The sequence below is a fragment of the Chinchilla lanigera genome, unplaced genomic scaffold (genome assembly GCF_000276665.1).
Source record: "Chinchilla lanigera isolate Chin_1 unplaced genomic scaffold, ChiLan1.0 scaffold00018, whole genome shotgun sequence".
Classification (NCBI taxonomy): Eukaryota; Metazoa; Chordata; class Mammalia; order Rodentia; family Chinchillidae; genus Chinchilla; species Chinchilla lanigera.
The window spans coordinates 1529130-1546563 of record NW_004955419.1 but is presented as its reverse complement, the minus strand read 5'-3'; the positions used below and the strand labels follow the sequence as shown (position 1 = coordinate 1546563).

At 40.1% G+C, this 17434-nt stretch overlaps 1 protein-coding gene across 10 annotated transcripts in view; it reads left to right on the top strand.

Moving 5' to 3' along the window:
* The window catches only part of Ralgps1 (Ral GEF with PH domain and SH3 binding motif 1), a 259202-nt gene that overhangs the window by 47265 nt on the left and 194503 nt on the right, over positions 1–17434 (top strand). For all 10 annotated transcript variants that reach the window (XM_013513184.1, XM_005382445.2, XM_005382439.2 and 7 more), the window contains exon 4: positions 10896–10946. In XM_013513184.1, coding sequence (XP_013368638.1) covers positions 10896–10946 — 51 coding nt within the window. The remainder of the gene's footprint in view (positions 1–10895; positions 10947–17434) is intronic.

Sequence of the window (17434 nt, the reverse complement as noted above, 5' to 3'; positions counted from 1 at the left end):
ACCCTAGGGTGTAGAATTGCTGAGCCAATTGCTGAGCCAAGTTTAGTTATGCTTCTGAACTTCTCAAGTTGACATAATCAATCAATCAATGCAATTATAAATCTAAAAAATTGTTTTTTCTCCAGCCAGTGTTGCTGCTGGACTGACCAGCAGACCAACTCTGCCACTACTGACAGGTAGAGCAGAGTTGTCTCTTCATTTTGTCATGACTGTTTCTTGCTTTTGGGCCTTACAGGTAGTAGGGCTGTATTGGCTCTGGGGTGACCTCAAGTCTGATTCCAAGCGCTGTCCAAGGGTTGTGTTTCTTTCCAGAACCATAGGGGTACATCAGATCCACTTCCTCCTGCCCCTCTTTGTGTAAAGATTTCATGCCCTGCAGGGTACCATGGGCCCTGTCATTGCCCTACCATCTCTGGCTCCCACATTCACTCTATTCCAGGCCCAAAATAATGATGATCTGTCCTCTGAACCCTAACCAAAATACTGTAACTCCATTTTGTAGCGGGCCACTTCACCTGTGCAGTGGGCCCTCCAAGATGCTGAGGCTGTGTGCCCGACTGCACATCACAGGATCGTCCACTCCTGGGGCTTGACAGTGCTTGCTGAGAGCAGCAGAGCACCTGATAAAGGTGGGAAGAGGTGGAGTACACATAGCTTTTCCCAGAACTCTCGTCTTTTGCTTTTTGCTGTTTACCTCTGAGCTACATAGAAACTGTAGCTTAACAAGGGATATTGATGACTTTAGTAGTGCTGCAACCTACAAGTCATCCCTGCCCTGAAATAACCCCTAAACAGTTCATTTACTTACCAGGCTATACTTGTCTTCATCACTTTTTGGATTCTTAGTGCCCTCTCAGTTTAGAGGCAGATGTTTCTTTTATATTTCTCCAGGACATTATGGAACAACTGTGTCAGAGGGGTCCCTTTAAAACTTGCTTAAAACTCTTCTGTGACTCCTCCCTCCTTCTAGGATGAGACCCACATTCCTCCCTCCTCAGGCCCCTAGTGCTCCTGAGGTCTGGCCATGCCTCTTCTGCTGCCTTGCCCTGGCTCCACAGCTGTGTATGGGCTGCTGCTTCTTGGCAGCCTGGGCAGCAGCCTTCTACCTTGCTCTTTCTCGGTCTCTGTCAGAGAGGGCTTCCCCTAGGCTGATGGAATGTTTCTCCAGCCCTCTCTCCCTTACACTGTCCTTTTCACGTCCTATTACTACTTAAAATTATATCACAACACTGATTTTAAAATTGCATATCTCCTCTAGTGGAAAAAAAAAAAACTCCCTAAGGACAGGAACTGACTTGTTCATTGCTTTTTCCCCAGGACCCAAAATATACCTGGTTCATAGTAGGTGCTCAGTAAATATGTATGGATTGAAAGAATTCAATCCTCACAACAACCAAATGAGGCATGGTGTTAGTTCTTGATTTTCTGATGGCAAATCCAAGGATCCAAGTGGTTACTTTTCCTAGTTGGATGTTGATAGAGACAGGTCTGAAACTATCACCTATTAATTACCCACCCGGTTCTGGGAGGTCATAATAAGCTCTCCTGTTTAGGTACTTACTATGTTTAGCTCTTAAGTTAAATATTTTATATCCCTTATTTAAGTTCTTTTTAACAATAGCCTTATAAGTCAGATATAATAATTATTCCTAATTTACTAATAAATTAGTTCTTAGAGAAGAAAGTCACCTCCTCACAGACAGCAAGTGGTATAAGGGGGTTTGAAACTGGGACTGACACCCTAGACCAGCCCTACCCAATGGGAATTCAACCCAAATTGTATATGCTGTTTCAAATTTTCTAGTAGCCATGTTAAAAAAAAAGACATGAAGTTACTTTAAATAAAAGAACACTGACTTTATATAAAAATGGTCAAATTATTGCTGGCAAATATCTTTCAAAGTTATTATAAGAAAAAGAGAAGAGAATCCCTATAGACAATGAAAGTATGCCAGAAAAGTGTGCCAATAAGCAGATAAAATCTGCAACTATTTTTAAATGACCTGAGAAATGTTAAGATTATACCAGAAGAATGAATAACATAAATTAGAAATAGAAAAATCTCAAAAATGAGGTGACTAAACTTAGGAAAGAATTGAGAATAAGAAAACAATTTTGAAAATGAAGATTGAAATATAAGGAACACAAGAATAAATAAATATAGCAGGAAATGGTTTAAGAAAGCAAACTTTTTTATATCAAAATAAATGAAAGAGATCAAAAGACAGAGAAAGTGACACGTTAGGCAAAGAAGATCCAACATACAGATACTAGGAATCCCTGAAAGGAGGAAATAAAAGGCAAGGGAGCTGAGCCCATACCAAATCTGTAATTAAAATCATGTTCATGAAATAAAAGACCCAAGAGTACACATTAAAAGAGCTCACCATAAAGTCGAGACCATTAACCCCCAATGTCTAATACTACAGACATATTCTTGGTAAACTACTAGATTTTAAAGGAAAAAGAAACCCTTTGTATATCTTGGCAAAAAACAGCAGATGACTTAAAAGGGAAAGGAAATTAGTTTATTACCAAAGTTTTTTGAAAGAAATACTTTCTAAAATATTTTTTTAGTGCCTGTTCACTTTATAAAAACTCATTAGTTTTAAGATGATATTTTCATACATATATATATGTATTTTGATCGTATTCACCCTCCCTATTGCTTTCCTTTCTACCCCACATCCCTTATTCCCTTATGTAATATATTAAGGAAACATGTTTTACTTACCTGAGTCTGGCTTATTTTACTTAACATGATGATCTCCTGTTTCATCTGTTTTCTTATAAATGACATAATTTCATTTTTATTTACAGCCAAATAATACTCCATTGTGTATTTATAACATTTTCTTTATCCATTCATCTGTTGGTGGGCACCTAGGCTAGTTCCGTATCTTGGTTATTATGAATTGTGCCTCAATAAATATGGGTATGCAGGGATTCCTGTAGTATGCTGACTTTAATTACTTTGGGTATATTTCAAGGAGTAGGATAGCTGGGTCATATGATAATTCTTACTTTTTGAGGAAGCTCCATACTGATTTCTGTAGTGGGTCTACTAATTTATATTCCCACCAGTAGTGTAGAAGTATTCATTTTTCTCCCACATTTATTATTTTTTTGTATTCTGATGACAATCATTCTGAGATCAGATGTAATCTCAGTGGGATCATATATAATCTCAATGTATTTTTGATTTGCATTTTCCTAAGGACTAAAGATGTTCAACATTTTTTCATATACTTATTAGCCATTTATAATATTTCTTTTGAGAAGTGTCTGTTCAGTTCATTTGTCCACTTATTGAGTGCGCTATTTGAAATTTTGATGTTAAGGATTTTTTTTTAGTTCTTTTCATATTCTAGATATTAAATCTCTGCTGGAAGAGTAGCTGGCAAAGAGTTTTCTCCTGTCCTCTGGACTGTCTCTTCACTTTTGCTGTATAGAAACTTTTTAATTTGATATAATATTATGTGTTGATTTTTACTATTATTTCCTGTGCTATTAGAGTTCTAGTCAAGAAGCCTTTGTCTGTGCCTATGACTTGAGTGTTTCTCCTTTGTTTTCTTCTAGCAGTTTCAAAGTTTCAGGTCCTCTACCTATATCTTTGATCTATTTTGAATTGATTTTTATACCAGGTGAGAGATAGAGATATATTTTCAATCTTCTATGTATGGATGTCCAGTTTCCCAATACTGTTTGTTAAAGAGGCTCTTTCTCTGACATGTTTTGGTCCATTAGTCAAGAATCAGATAGCTGTAGTTACATGAATTTGTAGGAGGCCCTTTCTTTTTGTCAGAGGAAAATAGAGTAACATAAATAAGTTAAGGAAAGAAAAAAATGTAACCCAAATTTTATACCCAGCAAAACTGACTTTAGAGTATCAAGGACATAGACAATCCTGTTGGAACCTGCACGGCCTCAGAGAATATCATCTTCTGAGCCTTTCCCAAGGGATCCACTAGGCAAGCTGAAATGAGAATGACTGGGAACATATGAGAGAGACTTGTGGAGAGCATTGAGCACACATTTACTTGTAAAACTAAGTGAGAAATAAGATGTGGAGGGTATAGTTTGTAATGATTGTGCCCAGATAGTAGACAAGAATGTGACTCATGGGGCTGGGGATTTAGCTCAGCGGCACAGCGCCTGCCTGGCAAATGCAAGGTTGTGAGTTTAATTTCTAGTACCGGAAAAAAACCAAAAAGAAAAAAAAGAATGTCACTCAAAGTATATACTATTTAAAAATGAGGGGGAACATACGCAAAAATGTCGTAATTATTTGCAGTAATTATATTGGTGATAGTTCTAGTATTGTTATTCGGAGGCTGTTGTATGAATAATGTAGGATAAGGTAAATGAATATTTATAGTATACTGTAATCTAAGTATACTGCTAATACTTAAGACCAGGATTTTTGATATAAAAGAAAGGAGATATGGTATATGTATGAAAAGTTGAGTTTTTAAAATAAGTGTTTTGAACTTGAATTAAGAATATTAAATATGAATACCAGATTGTAGGCTTGAAATACCATTTTCTCTAAAAGAATCCAGGGATTCCTGGAAAACTAGTCAGCTGGAAGAGTAGCTGGCAAAGAGTTTTCTCCCAAGAGCTCAGCTCCCAGCTCCCAAGTGTGGGACTGGAGATGTTCAAGATGATTCTGGTACATCTTCCAGTCCCAGGGAGGAAGCTGCCAGAGACAGCAAGGCTGATGCCAGAAGGACTCAGGAGCCATCAAAGAGATGCTCTTACTGCCCAATGGTGAGATGACTTCACCTTCTAGAGGATAATAATTTTAGTTGACTGAAGCCCATGAAACAATGGGTCACTGCTGGATGAAGACAGACCAGTTTATTATCTTAAAAACTGATAACTGTGGGGAAATAATCAAACATTTGTTCTTCTTTTCACTTTTGAACTATGCTGGATAACCAAGTAGTAGATGAGGGATAATGTCTCTTTATTAAATTAGTTTAACAAATGGAAAATAAGTGACAGAATTGGAATGTCATTGCTTCCTAACCCCAGCAAATGAATAGATCCAAGCAGTGAGCACCAACACCACCAAAAGGAGAGGCAGGTTGTGCCCGCTGACAAATAAGGTGCTGCCATCTCCAGGGTTGCAGAGGGGCGGGACCTGTGCCCAATAGGGCCTGTGGGTCCAGCTGCTGACTTGCAGGAAATACCAAGGATGGAGTCATAAAACCACGCATTAGTCAATGTAGTGTTGTGCAAATGTTCGTTATTTTATAAGATGGTTAAAATCACTTCACGGTCCTCATTTTTTTTTTTTTTTTTTGCCAGGAGTGCTGTACAGTTTACTTTAGTCCTTCTCTCCCAGTGTTGCAAGTGAGCAGAAAGTAATACTGGACTTGTCTTTGTCATTAATAGATTGTGAACATCCTTCTAGGTCAATATTCATGATTTTTAATAGCTGTATAATATTTCAGCATGTAATGTGGTATAATTTTTTCAGAAAATTCCTTTCAATGGCATTTTCCATATTTTTATTACTACAACTAATAGTACAGTAGGCATCTATATATTTGTTTATGTCTATATCCTCTCATCTAGGTTTGTACATAAAGTCTCCTTATATGTATTTGTAAGGATTGTTGTGTCAATATGCACTTTTCTATAGAAGAGAATGTCTAAATGCACTGCAGGATGAGAAAAAATTGCCATAAAAACAAGTACTGGATAATCAGCAATTTTGAATGTGAACTGTGTATTAGAAAATACTGTTGTTACCGATTATAAATTTCCTAATCGTAATGACTTTGTTGTAAGTTTAATATTAAGTGAAAGGATGATACTATTCCGAGGAAACGCACATTGAAATAGAGACAAAGAATCATAAATATTTGTATTTTATTCTCAAATCGTTCAGAAAAATGAGTATAGGTATATAGTTATGTAGAAATAAAACAAATAGGGAGAAATGTTATTTATTGAAGCTAGATGAAAGGTTGTGAGAGTTTATCTTACTTCTTTTGCAACTTTTTATAGGTTTAATATTTTTAACAATAAAATTTTTAGGACCTAGTTACTGCTAGATAACTTTCCAAAAAGAACAGAGACATTCATAAGCCCGTCAGCTGTGATGTACTGCTGGATGACCTATAGGATCTTCCTGTGTAACCTGCGTTTGATTTCTATGATTCTAGACTTGTCAGACGTGTACTTCCTGTAGTCTGGGAGTATATGTATCAAAGGAATGTATCTTCAGAGCTGAATACTTTTTGTTCCTTGAGCAATCCTGGTTCTGAATTGGTGATCTAAATGTAAATTTTAAAGTATTTTCTGTGATAAAATACGCTGCTAATATGTGAACAGTTTTTAAAATTTGTTTATTTGGGGTTTTACAAGACCTTTATACTATTGCCATGGTTAGGAAGAGAGGATTTAGTCCCCCACTGTTAGAAGGAAGAAATACTACATTCTGTACGTGCAAAAAACAATTTTCTTTTTGGATAACTAACTAGCTCTCATTTATCCACATAATACCACTTTCTTCCTTAGGGGCCATATTGTGAAGTGCTCCCGTAGATCTCTCCATCTGTAGTGTTCATCTCTACAGAAGTGCATATTTTGTAATGTGTGGAGGTTGACCATTTCCCTTAAAAGCCTGGGCTCTTAGGGGTCTTGGTGAGGAAGAGACAAGGGTTAAGGGAGGTATTTCCAGGTGACGAGCTTGCCTAGACATCCTGTATTATCGTTTAATTTTCCCAAGTAAAGATAAGCCATTAAGGGATTTGCTGACGAGTGTTCCTTTAGCCCCACTGCTGGGCAGACTTGCTGTTTGGAAACTAGTGTGGGAGCCTCTCTGTCTTGTGTTTCTGTGGAGGCGGTAACAACTCCCCTGGGGATGCCCTTGTCTCCTGGAAGGAAGCTGAGACATCTCTCCTGAGTGTTTGTGCATGGGGGGTACAGGGTCCCAGTGGTCTCAAGAGTTAGCCTTGCCCCTCAAGTTCCCGCCCCCATCCCCACCACTCCTTTGTAGTGCTCGTGCCTCTGGGGAAGGATTGCTGTCAGCAATCTTTTAACATACGTTTGGCTTTGTAGTAAAATAGCATGAAGCTCATAATCTGGTGATTTTTTTTTACCTAAGTATTTTGTGTTGTTATAATCTCTCCCTGGACAGTGCATCCTTTTTTGGTCAGAGCGGAGAGGATAAAAAGGGCAGAGTCTCACAAAAACCCTCACACCGAACGTCTGAGCCCAGCCAGTGTGTTTCCATTCTGCTGACCTCTGCCGTTGTATGTTTTGAGTAGAATGCATGCATTTTCTGATTTACCATCTGAGAAGCGATCTGGATATTTGAAACTTGGACTATCCAAAAAAACATGAAATGTAAAGTCATCATTTTAATAAATCATTTGGAAATTCAGTAGCAAACCCTAGAACTGATGGCAGGATGGAAAGGAAGTTTTCTCATTTTCATATTAGCAGACCTTTGGTTCTTTTCCTAAATGACATTGCAAACATCCTGCCGAATCTCCCAGGTAGGGAGTTAACTTGAACTGCAGGAGAGATTTCCAAGGCCCTCCGAGCTTTCAGCTCAGATCTCCTGGTTTCACAAGGTCTTTCTGTTCCCTAGTATGGCGTGATTAATCCAAATATGAAGAGCACTTGGCTAACAGTCTCCGTGGGTCTGGCAGGAGAAATGCTAGTCCGTTTGCACTGCCCAGGACATAGCTCTGGACCCTGTAGCCTGAGTCAGACCCTGTACCCTGAGCCTCTAGGCCTTCAGGTTTATTGGTCACTTGAGGCCAACAGCATGTGGGCCAAACCTAGGGTGTGGTGTCAGATGGCCCCTTACATTGGAGGGACCTGGAGGTAGAAGAGCTCAGATTCCCCTCAAGGGCTTCCTCATTCCTGGTGGCATCTTGTTTTTGTCTTTTAGGCTTCTGTTAGTGGCAGCATTTTACCCCTATGCCCATGAGGAGCAGTGGCCCTTGGAAGGGGATAAAGAATCTCTTTCCTGAAGTCATCTGCCTCCCATTTTCAGTTCTGGGGTAGTTTGCCTTGGCCTGTATTCTGTGATTCTCAGTAGCCCAGGAACCTTGGACCATGTTTGAATTGTGCCAAGAGCTGACCGCAATTGTGCACCTAAGCCCTGGATTGTAGTTGCGGGTGACATAGTATATGTATTGGCATTTTCCTCCTGTGTATTTTTGACACGAGGCTTTCTGCTGACTAAATGTAACAGTCCCCTTTCAACTTTATCTAGAACAACTTCAGTACCTGAATGGTCAGCCAAATCAATGGTCCCTTATTTCCTAGCATCTGTACTGGTCAGGAACCCTAAATTCACATTCTCTTTGATATATATAATTTATTTTTCTATAAGAGGGATTAGTTACCATTTTCTGGATATGTCCTTTGAGATTGGGAGAAGTTAAATCACATGTCAGAGAATGTTTCTGTTAAGTGATAACCAGAGATACTATTTATTACTCTAAATTTAAATTTAAGATTAAACATAAATTTTAAGGTTACAGAGTCTCTATTTGTTTCACAGTGTCAGATTATCCCAAGTGCCCTGTGTTCAGTGGACACAGTCTTATTACATGATAGGCATCTGAAAGCCCTTACCCCTCATTTTCCTGGCCTATTGCAGAGGCATCTGTAAGTGACATCTTGTATCCCATGTGACATGTGGAGGTAGGTGGGCTATGATTTGACTTCCTGTGAAGTCAGTCCATGTGTTGGCCAGAAGCATTGTCAGCAGCGATACCTTCTCTTACTGTCCCTAGAGGAGCTTCTAACTTTGGACACAACATTTTAACCTGATGTGTGTTTCTGTGTTACTGACATTAGTGCCCTTAAGTTGACTGTGGTAAAGAATAAGTTCTTTCATTTCCAATCTGTTGAGGACTAATACTTAAACAAATAAAATAGAAATGTTGTGGCCGTATCAAATTGCTATAAAGGTTTCCCAGTGCTTGCTCTCAGCTTCTGTACTGATCTCATTGTGGGCTGTTAGAGTAAACAGTTTGTGGCCCCAGATTGGTCTCTGGATGCATCTTAAATAGCACTCTACTGTATAATTTAGGAGAGGCATAGACTTCAGAAGAAAAATATAACTTCCATAAGCCACAATTTTAAAATAATTTTAAGTTTAGAGTAATAGATAGTGTCTCTGGTTAGCATTCTAATTTTTAATATTGTATCTACAACTTTTTAAAACTACAAAAGTAATTCATGCTTTAAACAAAAACCCAAATAGTACAAAAATTCCCAAACTAAAAATGTTCCCCTTACTCCTAGCCCCACCCTCCAAATAACTATTATCAATTCTTAAGTTGAAATTGCATCTCACATTCAAGAAAGAAGGGTGTGTATCAAGATTTATGAAGAGAAAAAAGGGTGGGAAAGATATCAGAAATTCACCCCTATCTCTCACCAGTTATAAAACTCAATTCAGAATAGATTAAAGACAAACGTAAGACCTGAAACTATGAAACCACTAGAAGAATGCACAGGGGAAATGCTTCAGAACATTGGAATGATAATAAGGATTTTTTGGGGCAGGACCCTGAAAACAAAAATAGACAAAGGGGATTATATCAACTAAAAGTTTCTGCACAGCAAAGGAAACAGTCATCCAAGTGAGGAGACAACCTATGGAATGGGAGAAAATATTTGCAAATTTCACACCTAACAAGGGGGTTAATATCTAGAACATGTAAGGAACTCCAAAAACAAACAAACAAACAACCTCAACAGCAAAAAAGAAAAGATAAATAAAATGGGCAATAGACCTAAATACACATTTTCGAAAAGAAGATATACAGATGGCCAACAGGCACATCAAAAAATGTTCAGTATCACTAATCATCAGGGAAGTGCAAATCAAAACTACAATGAGATATTTCCTTACTCCAGCAAGAATGGCTGATACCAAAAAACTGAGGTCAACAAGTGCTGATGAGGTTGTAAACAATAGGGATCCTTGCTTGCTATAAATTAGTACAGCTATCATATAAAATAGTATGGAAGTTCCTCAAAAAATTAAAAATGGAACTATCATATTATCAAACAAGCCTACTACTATGTATATATCCAAAGGAAATGAACTCTACACTGTCATCTCATTGTAGCACTGTTCACAATAGCCAAGAAATGGAAAGAAATTAACTGTTCATAAACTCATGATGGGTAAAGGAGATGTAATACATACCCACAGTGGAGTAAGAGTTGTCCATAAAAAAGAAGGAAGTTATGTCATATGCAACAACATGGATGGAAATGAAGGTCATTACACGAAGAGAAATAAGCCAGGCATAGAAAGACAATTACCACTTGACCTCACTCATGTGGGGTTCAAAAAGTTGATCTCTCAAAAGTTGAGAGTAGAATGGCAGTTACCAGAGGCTGGGGAGAGTTGTAGGCGGTATAGAGGGATGGGGAAAGATTGACCAGTGGATACTATCATAATAAAGGATAAAGAAGTTCTAGGGTGCTGTTGCACAGTAGGTGATAATAATAACAATTATGTACTTTATATCTTAAAAAACAAGAAGAAAGGATTTTGAATATTTTTACCATAAAGAAATAAGTGTTTGAGCAGATAGGTATGTTTCAGGTTAAACACCTATCTTCTCAAACATTAAAATACCCTAAATATTACACAGTGTATACATGTATGAAACCATTACATGGTACTCCATAAACATGTAAGTGTTTTAATGTTTTTATGTATTAGTAAAAAATTAATTTAAATTTCACAAGAAATATATCTAGTTTTTTATTCTACTTTTTTTTTTATTTCAGAGGGGAAAGTACAACTTTTACTGTGTAGTATTCTGTGTAGATCTAAAGTAACATGACAACTCTGTCTGATATCCAGGATTTTCTAACTTCATCTCTTTTTGTTGCAGAGCCAGATCACACTAATGGATATCCCTGTGTTTAAAGCCATCCAGCCGGAGGTCTGTACTTTGTTCTTTTTACCCTTGTACTAGAGCTGTGGCCGGGAAGAGAGGGTCTAGCCAGCCTTTGTTAGAGTGACTCAGTTTCTTGGTTTCTCTCTTGAAGTCTGTATACATGCACGTTACTGATTTGTTCCATTGATACTGGTGCCCATTTTTCGAGCTGGCTGTTTTAATGCTACCCATCTGGCCCATTCTAGTGCAGCAGAGCAGTTGTTTCCCACAGCGCTGCACACCTGAGTCACCTCGGAAGCTGTCCTTCTTGTCCCAGGCTTCCCTGGATGAAGGTATTCACTGTCAAGGACATGTGAGGGCAGGTTTCCTAGAGAGCTTTCTTTTTGCTGAACCTAGATGCTGGTAATTTTCTTGTTTGTTTTTCAAATCAGTTGCCACAGCAAATTGTGCACATATTTCATTAAATGTATATGTACATTTTTAGAAACAATGAAGGAAAAAGTCTTTTTTTCTTTTTCTTTTTGAGACAGGGTTTCACTATGCAGTTAAGGCTGGCCTTGAACTTGCACTCCTTGCCCCAGCCTCCTGAATGCTCAGATTACAGGCATATGCCACCTTGCTTAGCCTGGAAAAAAAAAAGTCTTTAAAAACAAAATTTCTGAAAAACAGAAATTCCTAGAAATGTCTGGCATTTGGTGTGAGGCTTTAGTTTATTCAGGGTTTCTTGTTAGCAAGTGACAGAAATCCACTTTAAAGAAGCTGAAAAGGCAGAAGAGACGCTTATTCCAGGGATATATGGGCATTTTACAGCATCATCTGTGAACACAGAGCTCAGGTAGCCTGGGAGCCCCCAGCATGTAGGCAGTCTTTCTCACCTCTACTTCCCTTGTCCTCTTGCCCTCTTTCCTATCTGCACACATGATCCAACTTGACCTTCCCAAAGGGCCACATTTATGTTTTCTCCATTTAAGCTGACATCCCACACTGAGACCAGCAACATTCTATCCAGCCCACTTTAGTCGAATGTTTAGTCATGGTCCAGTCACCTGAGGTCAAGAGGACATGGTCAAGATGAGCAAACATGGCTGTGGGACCCAAGTTTGGGAGAGAGGTACAGATTTCAGAAAACTAGGGTGTGAATGGGGAGGTAGGTCAAAAAGTAGCTGCTTCAACCGTGGGGTGACTCCCCAAACACTGTTGACTTTACAGTACAGTGACTGGCAAGACTTTGAAAAAGACAACATATCATAATATAGACAGCCAGCCACAGTATCTAGGCCTTCTGAGAGTTGATGTTCATCCCCTAGAAACTGGGAAGGAACTAGTGCCACTAGTTGCACTCAGTGTGTATGTGAAGAAGTGGCACTGATTTGTCACATTGTATGTGCTGTGTTCATTGGGCTTGAGGAGCATAGCTGTGTGTACTTTTTTTTTTTAATTTGCTGTCTTCATCTTTTTCTGTTTTTTCTAATGTGGGACAATTCATCTTTTCTAATGAACAGCAACAAGTTGCTAGTACTTGGAGCCTTTGGGTGAAGTAGTTGTGTGATGGCTGTCTTAGTTCTCTGCTGGAGCTCTTTCACATCATGTTATCTGCTTAGCTTCTCTGGAGCAGTTTAGATATGCAGGGCTTTGTTCCTGATCCTGAGTGTCAAGGACAGCAGTGAGGTTGGTGTCGCTGCCCACGACAACTGTGAGAGGGAAGCAGATAGAGGCTTCTTCCTTTGCAGAACCATGACCAGGGCCAGACCAAGACACCTCCCCAGGTACTGCAGCATGGGGGGTACTCATGAAGGCATCCTTGTTTCAAGTTATGACAGGACATTAAATGGAGGTATTTTCCTTCAAGCTTTTAGCTTGGAAGAGTGATTCTCATTTATGGCTGCTTCTCAAAATTGCCTGGGCAGCCTTTGAAAGATGGGGTGCCCAGACCCACCCTAAACTATGGAATCTGGATCTGTGGGTTGGAATCTGGAACCCAGTCAAGCCTATTTTGTGAAAATTTGCCAGGTGACTCACACAGAGTGGAGATTCAGGACTGATTGTTTTGAGATATCTGGAGAAAGCCCAGAATTGAACTCCTTGGATCTATAATGTGTCAGCTAAAAATAGAAGTTTGTTCCTCATTGTCAAGACTATGCACAAAAAAGAACCCTGGAGCTACCCCAGCTGTCTTATTCTTATTGTTATTGTTAGAAGACAGAAAATTGGAATTTTCCTTGCCGGGGGTGCTTGCCATGTTCTGCCTGGATCACACCATAGTGGGAGGGTCGTGAATAGGGTTAAATATAGGTAAAACTTTCCAGGAAGCAGAGACCATCATCTGAGAGCATGATGGGCACCGGGAATGATGTTGGCTCCCAAGAGATCAGGGAAGCTGTGGACTTGTGCCTTTCATCCATGGTATTAGAATCATTTGGGGTATATCCATAAAAACAAAAACACTCAACCAGATGGCTGCACTTTCTCCTTAGAGGTTCTGACTGCAGAGGTTTAGACTGGGGCTGGGGGCTGCAGATCAGATTTGAACAACTCACCAGTGGTCCATGGTCAAAGATGAGAACCAAGGATGTAGATGATTATAAGACCAATAGTAATTTGCTTTGTACGCTGCCCCCCCCTTTTTTTTTCGCAGTGCTGAGATTGAACCCAAGGCCTCACACGCTATAGGCAAATTCTTTACCACTGAGCAACCTCCCTAGCTCTGTGAAATTCTAATTTCCTTAAGAATTGTGCTTGCCTGGTTGCCAGCTGTATTAGTCATTTTCTTATCACTGGGATAGAATACACAATACCTGCAGCTTAAAGGAGAAGAGGCTTATTTGGCTCACTGTTTCCAGTGGGCCCAGTCCAAAATCAGCTGACCCCACAGAAATGGCATGGTGGTTGAGCTGGGCATAGTGGCACATGCTTGTAATCCCAACACTCAGAGGCTGAGGCAGGAGGATTGTTGCAAGTTCAAGACCAGCCTGGGCTACAAAGTGAGCTCAAGGCCAGCCTGAACTACGTGAGACCTTGTCTCAAAAAGACAAAAAAAGAAACAAAACAAAATCCACAAAAAAAAAAAAGAAAGAAAAAAAGAAACCCAGCATGGTAGAAGGGCCTGGTGAGGACAGCTGCTCATCCCATGGCAGCCAGGAAACAGAGAGAGAAGGGGTATGTGGGACAAGAATACATCTTCTAAGTCACATCTCCCACCAGGCTCTGCCTCTTAACAGCACATTTAGCTACTAAGCTCATCAGTGGATGAACCCACTGATGAATATAGTATCCCCATGATCCAATCAGTTTCCAATGCATGAAACTTTTGGGGGAATATTTTAGACCTAAACCATAACACTGACTAAGATTACTATCAGTTCAGCCACACATAGATAACATAACATTAGCCATAGGCTGTGTAATTAGGATTTGACTCAGGCCTATCTGAGCCCAAAGCCTGACTAGTGCAGAGTACACACCACCTACCCAGGTTGGTGTGGATACAGCCATTTTACCAGGGTTCAGTTGTCTAGGATGTACAGTTTGTGAGTCCTTCCTAGTCCTGGAAGATCTTAAGCCCAGTGGGGTGTTGATGCTGGCAGGGGTAGAGACATGACAATATATAGACTTCTGGAGTTTCCCTGGAAGGCATCAGCATCTTCTCTTAGTTGGTCATTCTACTGGCTTGCTTCAGGTCTCTGCTTCCTTCATTCTCTCCCTTGGGGAATTGTCAAGCTGTCTGCCAGCTTTGTTCTTATTCATAAGGGGCTGTGTGGGTATTTAGCTTGAAAAAAAGAAGGCTCTGGAGGATTATGCGTCCTGCTCTTGGAAGTATGAAAGGTGTTGAGCAGGCTGTGAGGAGTGATGTTGAAATCTGGACATTTTTGCATTGTATCAGGGATTGTCCTGGAGGAACTGTCTGGGTGGTGGATTTACATGCACAAAGGTATATGAAGGAGACTTGCATTGAAGTGGGGGAGGGGGAGAGATTGGAACATGGAGACTTCTAAAGACCCCCAACCATGGGAGTTCTTGAGTCTCTGGAAGGCATGCCACAGTGTTGGAGTAGTGGACAGACTCTTGTCTCAGTGTTCCTGGTTGGTTTGCTAGCCCTCCATATCTAAATACCCAGTGGGTCATTGCCTGAGCCCAGTTTTGGAAGTGGGTGAGTGCTGATGTAGAGTGTTGTTGGGCAGCCTGGGTGTTGTGCAGGCTCTAGGCCAGGCAGCTTGGGTGCAGGTTCACATTTCAGGGCAGGATCCTCACAACAGCCTTATGATGCACCTGCTATTGCTGTCTTCATCTTACATTGAAGGGATGGGAGAAAGCTCTGTAACCTGCTCTGTGATTACCATATTATTAGTCCTCTATAGGTTAACCCAAATTGAGCAGCTCAAGACAATAAGCATTTATCATCTTCTAGTTTCTGTGGATATAAAATCTAAGGATGACCCAACTGGGGGTCTTGGCTCAGGGCCCCCCAGAAGGGTGCAGTCAAGATGTCAGCTGGGGTTGGAGACCTGCTTTTGTAATAACTCCTGTACAGAGCGTGGTGAATTACTCCTGGCTATTGGCAAAAGGCCTCAGCTCCTTGCCATGTAGATCCTGCACAGGCCGCTTGAGTGCCCTCATGGCATGGCAGCTGACTTTCCTTAGAATAAGTGATCCAGGAAAGTAAGACAGGGCCATGATGATTTTCATGACTTTTAGAGCCTAGTAAGTCACACCATGTCATCTCACAGCATCCTATTTGTTTCATAGCTCACCCCTGTTCAGTGAGAGAGGGGATTACAGAAGATCTAAGCACTGGGAATCAGGAATCTGGCTGGGACTGGAGAGATATGTTGGAGCTGTCTACCACGGGCACTAGGTTAAAGGGTCCAATTCAGGTCATCAGTCTGATTGTAGAAGCATAGCAATTCTTGTTCTTCTAATCATCAGCTATGGAACCTTTGATGAATCACTTCACCTCTCTGAGTTTCATTTTCTTCATTCATAGAATGGAGATGGTAAGTACCTCCCTCGTAGGTTTTTTTGGGAAGTTAAATGAGAAATGCGTTTAAAACATGTAGCACAAAGGCTAGTAATCAGTAAGTCCTAACCACAACTATTTCACATGTGCAGTACATGCTGGGCATTGGCTGAGTGCTTGAAGATTTACATGTGCCACTTTGTGTAATCTTCAGCTTACCCTAGGACATGCACTTACAACTTTATTTACAAATGAGAAACTTAGCACAGAGAGTTACTATAACTGCTCGGTGACTTGTCCCAGTGAGTGAGCAACATGAGTGAGGCCTGACCCCAGCAGCAAGAGTCAGAGTCCATAGCTGTTGTTACAGTGTCTGTTGCTGCTACTGCTATGACTGTTATCATCACCTGCCCAAACCCCTTGTCCCAGTTGCTGGCTTACTCTTTGACAGTGATAGAGCTTTCAATGATAACAGCCAGTCAGGTGTGGCACTTGTGCCATAGGTTCACCACTACTGCACTAGGATAAATGCCTTCTCACCTCAGTGCCTACCCTGGCACTCACTCTACCATCTTTCTGCCTCCTTTTCTTTCTTTCTTACTCTTTTTGATTCTTATTATTAAAAATTACATATATATTTATGAAGAATGGTAAAATGAATCCTTATGTACCTATTACCCAAATGAAACAATTATTAAGATATTGCCATATATGTGTCATTTACCTTTCTTTCTTTTTATTTGTCTGCAGGAATCTGAAAGCACATGGGTGATATCCTGTTATTTCCCTCTTTCAAACTTTAGGTTCACCTCTTAAAAACTAGTCATTCCCTAAAGTTACCTCAGTGGCATTGTCATACCTAACAAGTTAGCAGTAATTCCTTGGAGTCAAATTGGGGGAAATTTCAAATATCCAAAGTTGTCTCAAAAACAAACAAGTAACACCAACAGCACTGACAGTTACAGTCAGTAACAGTTACAGGCTCTCGCATGCATTTTGCTGTCATGTCTCTCAGGTTCCCCTGTATTCTCATGGAAGCCGCCTGCCTCCCTTCTATCACGCCCTCGGCATATTGATGATCAAGTTCTTTGCTCTGTCTCCTGTTCCACAGTGTGAATTCCACTCCACTTTCTTTTGGTGACTTAACTTGTTCATTCATCCTCTGTGTTTTCTTTCAACTACAAGATAACCCAAAGGCATCATTGGATTTTGGTTCTGTCTTTCTGGGGAGAATGTCTGATACATGGTGTTAGGTAGTTTGTGTTACAGCTTATGTTAGAAGACAGCCAGCTGTCCTGTCCTCCTCTTTATCCTGATTGATCAGTGGCTCCATTGGTGACTGTCTTATACTTTTACTGTAAAATTCTCCATGTACCTTTTATCTGTTGATGGTCTTTGCCTGAACTGAGCATTTTATTAGGGGCAGCAAAATGTTGATTTTTCCAATTCTGTAATTCCTTCACATTTTTAGCTGAAGTTAAGATTTTCCCCCCATTAACTAGAAGTATCTGCATAGAAGGCAGGATACTTAATTTTTTAAATTATTAACTTTCAGAGTTAATGCCCCACTTTGGTGGTG